General features: G+C 33.1%; 1 protein-coding gene across 1 annotated transcript; it reads left to right on the forward strand.

The window, feature by feature from the left end:
- The first annotated feature begins 12,000 nt into the window (after positions 1-12,000).
- LOC141715158 (putative F-box protein At5g55150) lies at positions 12,001-13,308 on the forward strand. The gene is made up of 2 exons (XM_074518639.1): positions 12,001-12,277; positions 12,326-13,308. Exons 1-2 carry the CDS (start codon positions 12,001-12,003, stop codon positions 13,306-13,308), a joined length of 1,260 nt encoding a protein of 419 aa, XP_074374740.1.
- Positions 13,309-15,011: the final 1,703 nt, after the last annotated feature.

Genomic DNA, 15,011 nt, shown 5'->3' on the forward strand with positions numbered 1-15,011 from the left:
TTCCCGAGAATATTTCTCGGTATTGCTTTTTCGGGAATTGTTTCCCTATAATTTTTTCTCAGGAACTTTTTCCCGATAATTTTTTACGCGGAAATTTTTTTCGAGAAGATTTTCCCGGAAAATTTTCCCGAGAATTTTATGCCGGAAAATTTTTTCGAAAAATTTTTCTCGAAAAATTTTCTTGAGAATATTTCTCGTCAATTTTTTCCCGAGCAACTTGTTTTGCGAAATTTTCTCGAGAACTTTTTCCCGAGAAACATCTCGGAAATATTTTTGCCGGAAATCAATTCTCATGATTTTTTTTCGGAATTTTTTTTAGTAAATTTTTTCCCGAAAACTTCGGAAATTTTTTCCGAGAAATTTTTCTGGATGAAAATGTTTATTCGGAAAATTTTCTAGAATGAAAAAATTTCTAGGAAATGTTTAACGGGGAACCTTTTCATCAAGAAGTTTTTTCGAAATTTTCTTTTGGGGATTATATTTCGGAAATTTATCTTGAAATAAATAAAATAAAATAAATATTTCAATTTTCCGAGAAAATTAAAAAAAATTTAAGTTTTAAGAAAAAATTTAAAACAAAATTTTGAAATTCAATTTCTTGAATTACAATTTCTTGAATTACAATTTCTTGAATATCCAAACAAAAGATTTGGAATTGAAATCCTGGATTTCAAATTCTAGAATTGAAATCTCGGATTTGAAATGAAATCAATGTTTTCAAACACTAATGAAGAATCTTCTCCATTCACCTCTCATTTCATTTCATACTCGACAGGGAATATACATGGTCGGATCATATCAATGTAGAAAGCATGAGTGATTTTTTTATATAAATTTGTTAGAATTTCTAATAAAATTATTAACAATGTGATATTTTTGGAAAAATGTACGATACAACTCTTTTAAATTAATATTATCTAAATTGGTATTTTCTTTATAATGATAAAAATTATGGTATCAAATCCCTTTAAATTAATACTTTCTAAAATTATATCCTCTCAATATTGATAAAAGCCCAGGTGTGCACAAAAATTCCGGGCCCGAAAATATGACTCGACCCGATCCGCTCAAAACCCGGCCCGCTCAAAGTCCGGCCTGGTCCCGGCCCGGGTTTTGGGCCTTGACGGACCCTATATTTTTAGGCAAAACTCAGCCCGGCCCGGTTAAAAGTCCGGGTTTTGGCCTGTCCCGATTAAAAATCCGAAAAAACTCAGTTATAATCTGATTATTCTAATATATTTTCTTATATATTTATAAATTCACATTTATTATAAATATAAATAATACTTAAAACACATATATATTTACATATTTGTGATTAATAATATTATTTATATACTTCGTTGCATAAATAATGAAAAAAGATATAATAAGTACACTATATATATTTGGATATCATTGTTATCATAATTTATGATAAAACATATTATTCTATAAACATGTTTATTTTTTGCCGAATTTAAATATTTTCAACGAAGTAATGTTTTCATAAAATATTTCATGTAAACTAATACATTTTTACGATGATCTAATTGTTAACATATGTATTATTCGTAATCTCTAATAATACTCGATCCGATTTAAATTAGAAAAAAAACCCGGCCCGATTCGATCTAGTCCGAGAAAAAGCCCGGTTAGGTCCGCCTCGAGGGCCCAAACGGGCTCTGACATTTTCGGAAAGCCCGACCCGATCTGGTCCGGTGAAGGTCAAAGTCAAAGCCTGAAAAACTCGACCCGGTCAAAACCCGAGCTTTTTAAGATCCGATCAAAACCCAGCTCGATGGACCTTCTGTGCATCTTTAGTCCATAGTCATTTTTGGTATTATATAAACCCTCTGATAACATTTTCAAGGTGTTAATATTTTTTTTTATTTCAAATTATATTACTTTGGAGTACTTTGGAGTACTTTTAGGTTGTGTTCACTTGGTGGGAATGGAATGAGGAAAAAATGGAATGAGCAATGAATAAAATTAAAAATTATATACAAATTTTATGAAAAAAAAGTATATATAAGTTAAATTATGAATGAATATAAGGTAATCTAAATTTTCTATGACGAGTATTGTATGAAAATTGATGCATAAATGAAATGGGAATTTCATTCAAAACATGTGGATTAAAATTCTAGTTCAAATAGTTTGGAATAGAATGGAAGAAGAAATGAAAGTTTTAAACATTTTCCTTAACTTTACCCAAATAATAGTTCAAATTTCATTCAATTCTCCCCTCATTCCATTCCATCAAAATGTACAGAATAAGTGTAAGTCTCTAAGAAAAATATTACGTAACACATAATATCAACTTTACAACTATATAATAATTAATATCAAACTTTTAGCTAATATATTGCCTCTATAATTTGTACAAAAATTATAAATTATTTTAACCGTGTAGTTAAAATTATCTCTTTTTTATATTTATAGGAGCTAAAACTTTATAGCATCAAATTAATTTTTTAGTTCGACTTTTCTGTTCAAGTGACTTATGTGAGTTTTGGACTAAAAAGTAATGGGGTGCTGGCCTTAACGGTAAAACAGATCAGAAGAAGCTAGCTACGTGCTGCAATTTATCCGTTAATAATTAACTTGAAAACCGAAAGTATTAATTACTACACCCCTAATTGTTTTCCACGGGGCATTTACTTCACCTCAGTCATTACTACTAGCACCCCCGCATCTGTATCAATGTTTTTACAGGTGAATAGTTTTTCTTATTACTGTTGAAATAGTTTCAACTTGGTGTTAAAATAGTTTTTCTTATTACTGTTGACTGTTGAGTGATGTTAAGGGTCACATGAATAATCTTTCAATTTGGACTATATCAATTTAGGCTATTACAATTGATGTGATTGTTACTATCTTACTCCTTCCGTCCCGTTAAACGTTGTCTAATTTGACTTTTGGTACTGTTCACGGTAAGTGATTGATTACTAATTTACGTCTAATCTATAATATCAAACATAGTCATGAGTGATCTCGTTGGATTCGTATTTATCAGTACTTTAATACAGTGAAATTTTTATATTTAATACTAATACGAATTTAAAAATATTAACAATCAAAAGTGTATATTGACAAACGTGTACAACACAAATAAAAAACGTTTTTAGGGACGGATGGAGTATTTATTATTTTTTCTGGTGTGTTCATGATCATATAATAAATATAATTTTTTAAATTTTAGCTTATTTTGAATGGGTAATATTTTTTAATAGTAATCACCTACATTTATAATAATTATAACATTCAAAACAATTCAAATTTATATATTTTAATATTTAGTATGTGCTCGTGAGCACATACTAGATAACCCGTTTATTTAATTATATCCTAATCAACAAAAATATGTATGTAACATTTTGAGATCCAGTTTCAAGTACAAAATATTTCTCATTGTCAATATTTACTTAATTATTGTGTTTTCTTAATCTAATGTAATGATAGAAGCCATAGTTTAGACAATTTTAAAAATTTAAACTTAATTATTACTTATTACAGGATCAGTATTAGTATTGGATAACTGATTAACATTTCATTTAGTAAAATACATGAAATATTGTCGTGACCGAATAATAAACCAGAGTCTGGTTGGTTGATTATTAAAGTGACAGCTTAGCATTGTGTTGTTTGCCACGTATCACGAAAAGAGCCACGACTGCGATGAGTCACGAGTCTCCCAGACAAAAAAATAAACGTAGTTGAGTCTCTTGTGTTCTCGGGAATTATACCACATTTTGTCTGTTACTCCTCTGTTTTTTAATATATGATGTTTGACTTATTGACACATATATATATATATATATATTTAGGAGGGTTGACTACATAGCTAGAATTATTATTATTAAGAAATTCCTTTTTTGAATAAAAATATGAGATCAAAACTTTTATTCACAAAAAAAAAATTTCAAAAAAAATTATTTTAATTATACGGTCAAACCTCCTAAACATGTGTGTCAGAAAGTCAAACGTCATATATTAAAAAATTGAGGGAGTATCTTTGAGACATACCTTGTTTTACATTTTGTCTTCACTCTCTTTGCTTCTGGGGTGTGCACCAGTCAAAATCAACGATAAATTACTCGAATTTGATTTGTAAAATATTTTAACTCAGGCTCAATAATATTTAACTTAAGCTCAAATATAAATTATTCAAGTACTTATTGAATCCATCCCGGTCTATAAATTATGCGGCTTGTATGCTTTGCTATCCTAATTAAATATTTATTATTTTAATTTTAAAATATTATAAATATTTTTTAATATTAATATATATTAATTTTAAATAATTGAGAGTGTCCACTGTTACCAGAAAGCAACAGCCAATCGAAATAAGTTCAACTCATGATATCTAATCAAACGATAAAAGAAGTAAATTCAAGTCACAAGGTCATGTGTTAGCATTACAGTGGAAAAACAAAATAGTTTGGAAACAATTCAAGTTCGAAGGTTCCTAAAAAAATAAATAATTACTCACGACTTAAGAAATCATTTTCCTAGCATTTTACTAGCAAAATCTTTAATTAGACCTTTAAGATTAAAATTTATTAGTATTTCCTTCCGATATATTACATAACCATCTTATTTAGTTATTCTTTTAACATAGTAGAATAGAGATTCGACTTAATACACTTCACATTAAGAAGCACAATTTTTTTTAATATCCAAGTTGATGGTCAGAGAAATGCCGCTTATAAAATCGGACCGATCATAGCTATTATCAGAAGATTCTTTTTGTTTGCTATGTGTATGTATTGTTTTGTTCTGTCTCTAATGAATCATCTTCGGTGATTTCATATCTTTGGCTAGAATTAGGATAGATGACGAGGATAAACTAGCAGACACGTGTGTTGTTTTCCGGAATTTCAGGTGTAACTAAGGAAAAACAGGTGACGAGGAGGGAACGTGGATTTCGCAGCCAACATGAGCCTCATAAGCCGCATGCTGTAGTACCTCGAAAGGAGAGGCCGTAGGTCGTAGAGAATTTTTGGTCATCACAATTCATTTTTTAATATTGTTTTTCTCAAAAAATTTGCCCCTTCACAATGAATGTCCCATGCATGCCCCATGCATGCCCCATGCCATAGATTGTGTTGCAGACTTGCAGTTGCTTGCCCGTGGGGCCGGTCCTGATTAACATTACAATGTACGGAGTAAAGGAATAAAACAGTGGCTATAACGGTAGAAGGAGTTCAATCCGGAAAAGAACAGCTACTTGTTGAACTCATGAGGAGTTCTGTTGGATTTACTTAGATAAGCAATAAACTTAAATAAAAAGCAGCACAAAACTACAAGAACAAGAGACATGCACACACAGAAATGCAGCAGAAGTGTAACTTTGAATAGACAGCGTGGCGTGTGAGAGTTGTAGTTTTGTAATTTCTTAATATAGGAATGAATGCAGCTCTGTGTAACAAAACTTTGAATGTTGATGCAGTTCTGACTAGTTAATATGTATTAAAATAAAGGAATAAACATTAACTCAAAAGGACAACTGTGTATCTTTTTTTTTCTTGACAGTTTTACAAAGATTATGACATGTGTAAGGATCTTTATTTAAGTGTTCATAACCCACAAACACACGTGCTTTGTTTTTAATGTTATATCATCTGCCAGATTCTGTAGTAGGCGGGCCGGTTTATTCGTGTGCCTGTGGTTTATTCGTCTGACAGTGTTGGTGAGCGGTTTCGGGTCGGTTCCGGTTACATAAAATGTAGCTCGTGCTCGACTCGTGGGGATATTCGAATAGTGTCGAATATCGAATCGGCCCGTCACGAGGCGAGTCAGGTGAATAATTGACGAGCCGAATTACGTTCGTGCCGAGCCAAACCGTCTGTTTGACCGGCTCTAATGTCAACTAATTTCTCATGTTTTGATTTTCTTCGGTGCATACTTATTTATATTGTGCTTTTGAAGGTAAATAAGTTAACATTATTATTAACTCATTATGGTAGTTAGTTATAATTCGAGGGTTTTTGTTCTTTGGCTAAAGATTGTCATATGATTTAATCCCTCTGTCCCCCTCAATTTTTTACGGGGACGGGGCTCAGCACGCACTTTAATACTCTTATTAAATGTAATTGCATATTTTTTTTAATATTTTTTTCTTCTAAATAAAAATATAATATTCAAACTTTTATAAAAAAAGAAAATTTTAAAAATAAATTACAGAAGTATATTTTATAGTTGTCTTGAAATACGTGTCAAATATTTGAAAAAACTTTAAAGAAATGTGTGGGAGGGAGGTAGTATAATTTTTATATTCTCTACTCATGAATAATTCTCTTAATTACTCTAGGATTAATTCCATGTTACTAAACAGTAAACACGTACTTGTTTTTTCAAGCACGTACGTAGTAGCTAGGATACATTTAAAAAAAAAAAATACTCAGAGTTTACTTGCACATTGTGTACTTGTAAGCGTCGTTCATTTTTGATTTATCAAAAAGCACGTTCGATTCTCTTACAGTTTTATGACTCTACTGAGCAATTTCTCATTTTGGGTTACAAATTCCCCTGTGAACCATTATAACCTTAAACACGACTTTTCATTAAAAATTGTGCTTTCAATCTACAAAGCACATAAGTAACTTTGATCTGGATTGTGCACCGATTCATATATCCGCATGGATATATAGCCTCTATCCCAAGTAATTTATTAATTTAATATTGAAGTGGTACATCACTCGTTTAGGAAGGTTAATTTAAAAACACATGAAAAACATGTTTAGACAAACCATTATGTACTGATGATGGAGATAATGGTCCAAGAGATGGCCGCTTACACGCATACGGCAAAATTATTAATACAAACCTATTGTTTACAAAAGAAACCACATATGATGAATGGTGACATGACTGATTTGTCCATCTAACAACTTTTAGGAATTCTTGTAAATAGGGAAGAATCACTACACCGAACTGTTGTAGATAAAAGAGAAGATGAAACATATTAAGTTAAGTAAGAAAGTTGGTTGAATGTTGTGTTTCTATGTTCGTCCGGAGGATATGGCAATTCAAAATTTTGAATTAAGTGATGGATCGTGTAATTAAGGACATGATCTCGGTAGTTACCAGATGGGCTAAAATCACGTAGTATTTCCTAGCATATTTTCTGGTTTTTAAAACGGGTTTAGAGGATGCTATGGATAGTCCGAGTTGTAATTGTATAATTGTAGTGTAAACTTTTATTTGGGTTAACCCGTGAGTGAATATGGATGGTCCAATTAAATTTTATCGGACCAAAAAGGACATGACCTGGAAGTATGGAAAAGATAGAAATGAGGGTCTTTTGTGTAATTTTGAAAATCTAGTGCTAGTAAAGATTATGAATATATTAATATTGATTTTGATATATTTACGAAGGATATCGCAACAAAGTTAAATGGACTTGATTTGGTAACAATCGAAGGTAAATTTTTTGGATGAAGTGGACATCAAAAATGTTTTAAATGACATTTTTACAAAATATGTGAGAAAAACATCTTTTTGTCAGAATATACTTCTTGTTCACAATTTATTTTGATAGTTTAGTTTAATTATCGGAATATATCTCTTTTTAAATCTATATATTATAAATTGCTGGATAACCCTTTCCTAAGGTTTGGTATCCATATTTTGGCTCGAATATAGTTTTTAATTTTAATTTGACCCAGTGGACTATCCATTTTTTAGTTTGGTATCCATCTTAGGTTTATAAAAGATTCATATATTTATTATGACCCATTTTAATTATAGAAACTTTGCAATACAATTATAAATATGAATTGTATTATTTATGATAAGTTTTTAATACAAATTTGAAGTAATTTTAAATTTTGACAAATCTATTTATAGAAATAATCTCATAAAATATATAACATAAAAATAACTTATGTAACGAAAGTATTATATAAATAACTTAATTTTTTAGAATTATATTATTCAATTTTAGTTATAAATTTATTTATATATTTTATTAAATAATTTTTGAAATACCCGTGTATAAAGCACCAGCTATAAACTAGTTTATAATAAAAAATTAAGGCCCAATTTGCGGATTCTTTTGCCCCGTCCCTGGGTAGGAGTATAAAAGTTTCATGACTGAGTAGATCCTATCAAATTGCTAGAAGAACCGAGAAGCGTCGAACTGAAGTATGCCATATGAACGGTGGCATCACAATTATGGATTCTTTTGTTCATGTGATGTTCACAGGCTACACCCAGGCATATGCTGAAATTACAAGTGTTATACTCTAACAACCCCATCTTTTACTCACATATTTGAGACCCTAAACATAGAATCTCAGACTTTTAAATCATCACACAGCCTAACCTAATATTGGTGCCGGTTTTTTAACCTACATATATAGCAACAACGGCTAAGCCATTTTTTTGATTTCGTTTCAACTTCAGTCTATATATATAATCTCTACAAACACAGTCTCTACAAATGCAGCACGAAGGCGTAAGAGAAATAATCGCTAATTCTCGCAAGTAATTTTACATGAGTTATCCTTTAATTCACAAGGCAAACCTTGACTAGACAAGAGTTTCCGGAATTCAAAAGAAAAATAAAATAAAAACTTTTATGATTTTAATTTCAATAAGCGATTTTTATAGTTACATTTATAATTGTTTATACATGATAATAAACCGTAAAAACAAATAAAAGTAAATTCTAATTATAATAAGATAATAATTAAAAGTTGCGTGATTGTACAGCTTTGAGATTGAGCATGCAATGTTTTCCATCTTGTCACCTACTATTGTATTATTGTGTTTCGGGTGTTTATGCAATTCAGAGGCAGGAACATGCCATCATATAAGTTCGTGACTATGTCATCATATAAGCACATTACTTAGCGTAATCATACTTTGTTCTTCTTTCATTCATCATACATATTTAACAAAAATCCTCATGCATCAAAGAGACAGGTGAACTCATGTGGAGACAGATGGAGGATTACATGACATCCAATCCGCTTGTGTTAATAATATAAAGGAATTAAATAGAAAATGGAAACAATTGAACTCATCCCTTTGTTGATGTTTGATTAGTAAAAACTTTCATTCTCTTTCACTTGTTTTAGTTTTAGATTTACCCAATATGTCTCAACCCCATTCCTCACCTCAGACTAGTTATTTGTATAGCAGTGCCTAATGGTATTCCAAGGGTTCCTAATGGTATTCCAAGGGTTAGATGACACTAAAATTTTTGAGGGCACAATAATTTAGATGCAAGTGTATATATATATATTTTCTTTGTTTGAAAAAATAAAAATAATGTATATCTTTCTTTTCTAATAAAATAAATAAACAAATAGAAGAAAGGTTAGAAAATAGTGAATATTAAATAATTATAAATTATTATCATGAGCAAAATTCTAAAAAATATATTTTAATCTTAAATATTAAATAAGTTACAAAACATTTAGGAAAAAATTACTAGGAGAATAAAAAATATCAACTTTTTTGATAAGTACTTGAAACTATTAGTTTTGATAATAAAATAGAAGGGGAATAGTAGTTTTTCTTAAACAATTTGTACATTATATTATTTTTTAAATAATACAGGTTTCAGGTAATTAGTGTATTTTAATTTACAGTAATATTTACATATTAATATAAATTTTAATATAAAATTTTAATTAATTATTTAATATTTATATATAGATGTAAATAAGTTTGCATATAAATTAGGTTTTATGTGATTATCTTCTTGTTTATAATTATTTTATTACTTGTAATATTTTTTTAATTTAAATTAAATATATTTATGTTAAAAATATAATTTTTGATTAATTTTATTATTGTACGTATTTGTTATTGTTTTTATTATTAGGAGTTGGAGCACATTTTTTTAAATTTTGCACAAGACACGTGAAATCTCAGGCACGATTTTTGTTATTTGATTTCTCCTTCCCGGTTTTGTTTTCTCATTTAAATTAATTTGAATATTTTACACCAAAAAAAATAGATCAATATGTTAATAATTTTGTTAATGTTAAAAATTTATAATATTTTTGTTAATTTTTTTTTTTTGAGGCAAATTTAAATTTCCATTACTTCAAATCATCTTCCAAAATACACAAAAGATCCGGAGGAACATGCTCCCCTCTAAAAATACAACCTGGATTTGAACTCGACAATCTAGCTAGCCAATCTGCTGCCTTGTTCCCAGATCGTTTGACGAATACAATGTCGATATTGTTATAAGACTCCAGAATGCACTTACACTCATCTACTATGCCACCATAGGGTGAGTAGATTTTCTCCTTCTTAAGCATAGCATTCACAACAATTTGGCAATCAGTTTCCACTATAACTTGATGCTGAAGATTGAGCACACTACTACCCCTGTTGTTGTCCAACTCAGATTTGACCCAGCTTAGCGCCTCCCTCATACCAACTGCTTCGGCAAAATGGACCTCTGGCTTACCTTGAAATGACAAACAAGCTGCATGAACTAGCTTTCCTCTCTCATCCCTCACTATCCAACCCACACCAAACTGATTAGAATTGTTGAATATAGTGGCGTCGCAGTTGACCTTAACACATCCAATATCCGGTTTAGACCAACGTTCCAAACTACCAGTTGAGTTACCTGGTCTGGGGAGATTATTATTTCCCATCTTTTGAACGTCTTTCCACTGTGAAAGGTATGCAATTGCATTAGACACTACATTGCCTGCTCTCGATTTCCTGTTATTCCAAATCTCATCATTCCGTGCTTTCCAAATACTCCAACAAACCATACTGATCATTGCCATTTTTCCAGTCAGATGTTTCACTACGTACAGAAACCAAGTGTGTATGTTCATCGAGCTGTCAAAGTTGGCTTCAGGGCATACTATATGCCAACAATTTTTTGCAAACATACAGTGAATAAAACAGTGGTCTGTGGTCTCCTTTCCTATTCCACAAAGTGGGCATACATCATCTGTCTGAACCCTACGGGTTTGTAAGTTGCATTTCGTTGGTAAACAACCATTCAGAGTTCTCCATAAAAAGACTTTCACTTTCCCAGGTACTTGTGCTCTCCAGAGACTCCTCCATATATTAGCATCCATATTGACATCCCACCTGCCCTGAATAGTCTGCAGCAATTTATACGCACTCTTAACTGAATAATGCCCATTATGCTCAGGAAACCAGTACAGAGTATCCACCTCTTGATTCCTGCACAACACTATGTCGTATATAGCCTTTCTGTCGCGAGCCTCAAATAAGTCCTCAATAATTTCCTCGTCCCATACTTTAGTATCTGTTTTGAATAGACTGTGCACTTTCGCTCCCTGCAACGCTATGTGCTGTGTAGTGATAAACGGATTTTGCACCTCTGAGAGCCAAGGTTGACCCATAACCGAGATACTATGACCATCCCCTATCCTCCATCTTGCTCCTCTCTTTAGCAATGTCTGAGCCTCTAAAATGCTTCTCCAGACATAACTGGGATTATGACCCAGCTCAGCTTCCAAAAAACTGCAATGAGGAAAATATTTTGCTTTAAAAACACGCCCCACTAGAGAGTTCTCGAACTGCAACAGCCTCCAACCTTGTCTACCCAACATGGCGAGGTTGAAGTCTCTTATATTCTTGAAACCCATACCACCATTATACTTATGTTTAATCAGCCTGTCCCAACTACGCCAATGGATATGCTAATTTATTTTTTTTGATATAATTTATATGTTAATTAATTCAAAAGTGGCTGGACCACTTTTTATTCGTTCGTCTTTGACCTATAAACCCGGTCTCGTCTAATTCAAAGTTATACGACCCTGTTAGTTAGCGGATAAGAAACTGAATATTTGAAGGGTTGATAAATTTTTAACCTAACCCGAAGCGGATGATGTAAACTTAAATCCTAAACTATCATCTAATCGGAATCGGATGGTTTAATAACTTGCATGTATTCTTTATGTATATAAATCACATCAGCTATATATTCCCATATTCTTCCAAGTAAGTTATAAACATTGCTAGCCTATAAGTTGAGGTTTACGTTGTGTGCATTATACCATGGATGATCATGTAAATTGGGACGAGCTACCTAGTGAGTTACTGGAACTTATAGCCAATAAGTTAAGTTCTTGCGAGGATATAGTTAGATTTTCAGCTGTATCAAAATCATGGAAATCAGTTCTATCAGGGCTGAGTGAAGATGAAAAGCCAGTGCTGCCTCCCGAGTCTCCAATTCTCTTTCTTGCTGAACAAGTCGCCGAAGGTGGTGCACTTAGTTGTGATTTTAACGACGAATATGAAGAGGGCTTGGAGGAAGACGGTGGTGATGGTTTGGGTGACTTTGATCCATAACTTAATTGGTATGATTATCGAAAAAATTCAGTAGGTACTACTCGTGGTCTATATCGTCTTGCTACTGGGAAAACATGCAATATAGAGTTACCCGAAGCTTCGGGAAAACTAATTCTAGGAACAAATAAAGGATGGTTGTTAACTCTAGGGATTGATTTGGAAATTAATTTGTTGCATCCCTTATCAAGGAAGCAAATTCAACTTCCGCCTATAGGTGCCTTCCCTCGCCATAATTTCAGCTTACCTGAGAAAGACTTTGACATGTTTATTCGCAAAGTTGCAATGTCTTCTAAAATACAATCAAATAAAAATCTAGTGACTGGCAGTGGCACGTATTCGCCTAATCCATTAGTAATGACCATTTACGGAGAGGGTGATTATTTGGGATTTGCTAGATTGGGAGATAAAGTGTGGACTAACATAGAAATTCTCTTCTCCATTCAAGATATTGCTTACTATAACGGAAAATTTTATGCTGTCAATAGTCAGGGGGATGTGTTTGTTTGTGATATCGATGATGATTATAATAATGGAGGACGGGCTAGGGGAACAAAAATTGCCTCGTGTGCACTCGAACGTAGTACTAGATTTGGCCAAAGGTATTTGGTTGAATCAGGATCTGGTCTTTGGTTAGTTGTGCGCTTCTGTAAACTTAAATACTTTAAACCACCTCATCACTCCATAGTAAAATATCGTACAGCCGATTTTTCAGTATGGAAGTTGGAACTGGAATATTCTGATGATTGCAGTAGACCTCCTTCATGTACTTGCACTCAGACAAATAACTTGGGAGATGAGGCGTTATTCATTGGCAAAGCTACATGTCTGTCGCTACCATCTTCTGAATATATAAAGCCTAACTGCATCTACTTCACAGATGATACATGGGAACTATCCAACTGCATGGGAGGAGGCCATGATATGGGAATATTTAACATGGAGAGTAGCACTATCGAACCTTTTTACAACGGGAAATTTATACATCCCATCTCTCCTCCAGTGTGGTATATTTGATACTATCATAATTATAATTCTTGTTAAACTTATTGTTTACTCACAAGTCAGCAAATTAAGTTCTATAGAACAACATATCTATGATGTTTATTGCGTTTTCTAGAATCATATAAGGAGTTTCTTCTTGGCAGTAGTAGATTATTGTTAGGAAGCAGATCAGTCCGTAGTTTTTAATATACATTTAAATTGCTTTTGCTTCCAAGACAAATGATCTCTGTCAATGTTTCGTCTTTCATTATTTGTTTGGCCCTAAATAAGCTCTGTGTTATTTTAATACTTGACTTCAGCTAGAATTAAACGAGATTTGTATTTGCTTTTAATTTTGTACCAATGTCAAGCGTGTTCGGAGTATGAATAGGTTTCTGCATAATTGTCAAGCAAAGAAGCCAGACTTGTTAAAATCTGTTTTGGCCTGATCCTGTTTAAAATGTTTCGTATATCCTTGGGGCTCATAGAAATGAGACCTGATAATTTTGTTGCTTACTGTTTTATATTTGCAGAGACTGTGCATCAGTCCGTTCTACATATCATCTTGATTTTCAGTCTTGCCTCCCTTATATATTTATGTTGACGGAGGAATTTGGTATCAACAAAGTTTGAGGTTTGTCGCCGAAATCAAGATCTACGATAGTAGTTCTTTGCCAGAAAAGTGAGCGGAGTGTGGTTATTGTGATGAATTGGGGGCTGAGATTACTTAGGGTTGGTGGTGACTCCTCAAAGCTCTCGCTTCCGACCCTTTACAATTTGCCTACGTAACTCTATTCATAGGGAATTAAGCTAACGTAGTTCTTGGGGAACAATAAACTTAATAGGTTTAGACTTCTCATCCCGAGGCCGGGATGCCCAGTAGGAAACCTACTGGAAACCGTCTTATACTAACTTAAGGAATGTCCGCCGATGAGGCCCAACCACAAAGGCTCAAGGTTCGTCCACAGTTTCAAGACTTCACGGATAAGGCATCTCCCCGGCCGAGGATAACCCTCCACTACCAGCTGTTTCTCTAGTCTGTGGACGCAGGTATAGCCGTGGTCTCCCCTAAATGTTGGACACATCCTTGTCTCGTGGATAAGGAGCCCCTACCACATTGCAGGACAAGTGATCCCAAACTTTTGGGTGCAAAGTACATGATACTCCAAAAGTCTCCCAACAAGGACACCTGTTGACTACAGAGATATAGCTCCCAAAGCACACACTATAATCCACCCCACACCCCCAACGAGGACACTCACTGACTAAAGGAGGAGGCCTTCTGTCCAGGCATACCCCTGGAGGTCTCTGACCACGGACACCGCCTTCCGTGTTTGCATTATAGGATGGAGTTCTTCAATAGAATATATGCACAAAATAGGTTTGTAATATAAAACTTCTTCCTTCTTGAATCATCCAAAGAATCCGTCCAGGTAACTATGTTGAAGCCTCATCAAGCTATTTTCTCTACTCGGGGCGCGCCCTAATACTTGTGGATGGGTACCACCTTCAGAAATCAGTCAAATCCCTCTTTCAGGTAACTAGAGGGCACGCCTCATGTAGATACAGAGCGCGTCCTCTGATTCAGTATATCCTTGATTCCATATAGTTTCAGGGCGTGCCTCCATCCTTTAAGGTATTCCTGACTTGTACTATGCCAGGGCGCACCTCTATTTTTCTAAGACTGGAAGGCTCGCCCCAATCTTCCTCCATTATAGGTGTGAATGTCTTAACTT

This window comes from Apium graveolens, chromosome 3, assembly GCF_009905375.1.
Source record: "Apium graveolens cultivar Ventura chromosome 3, ASM990537v1, whole genome shotgun sequence".
NCBI classification, from domain to species: Eukaryota; Viridiplantae; Streptophyta; class Magnoliopsida; order Apiales; family Apiaceae; genus Apium; species Apium graveolens.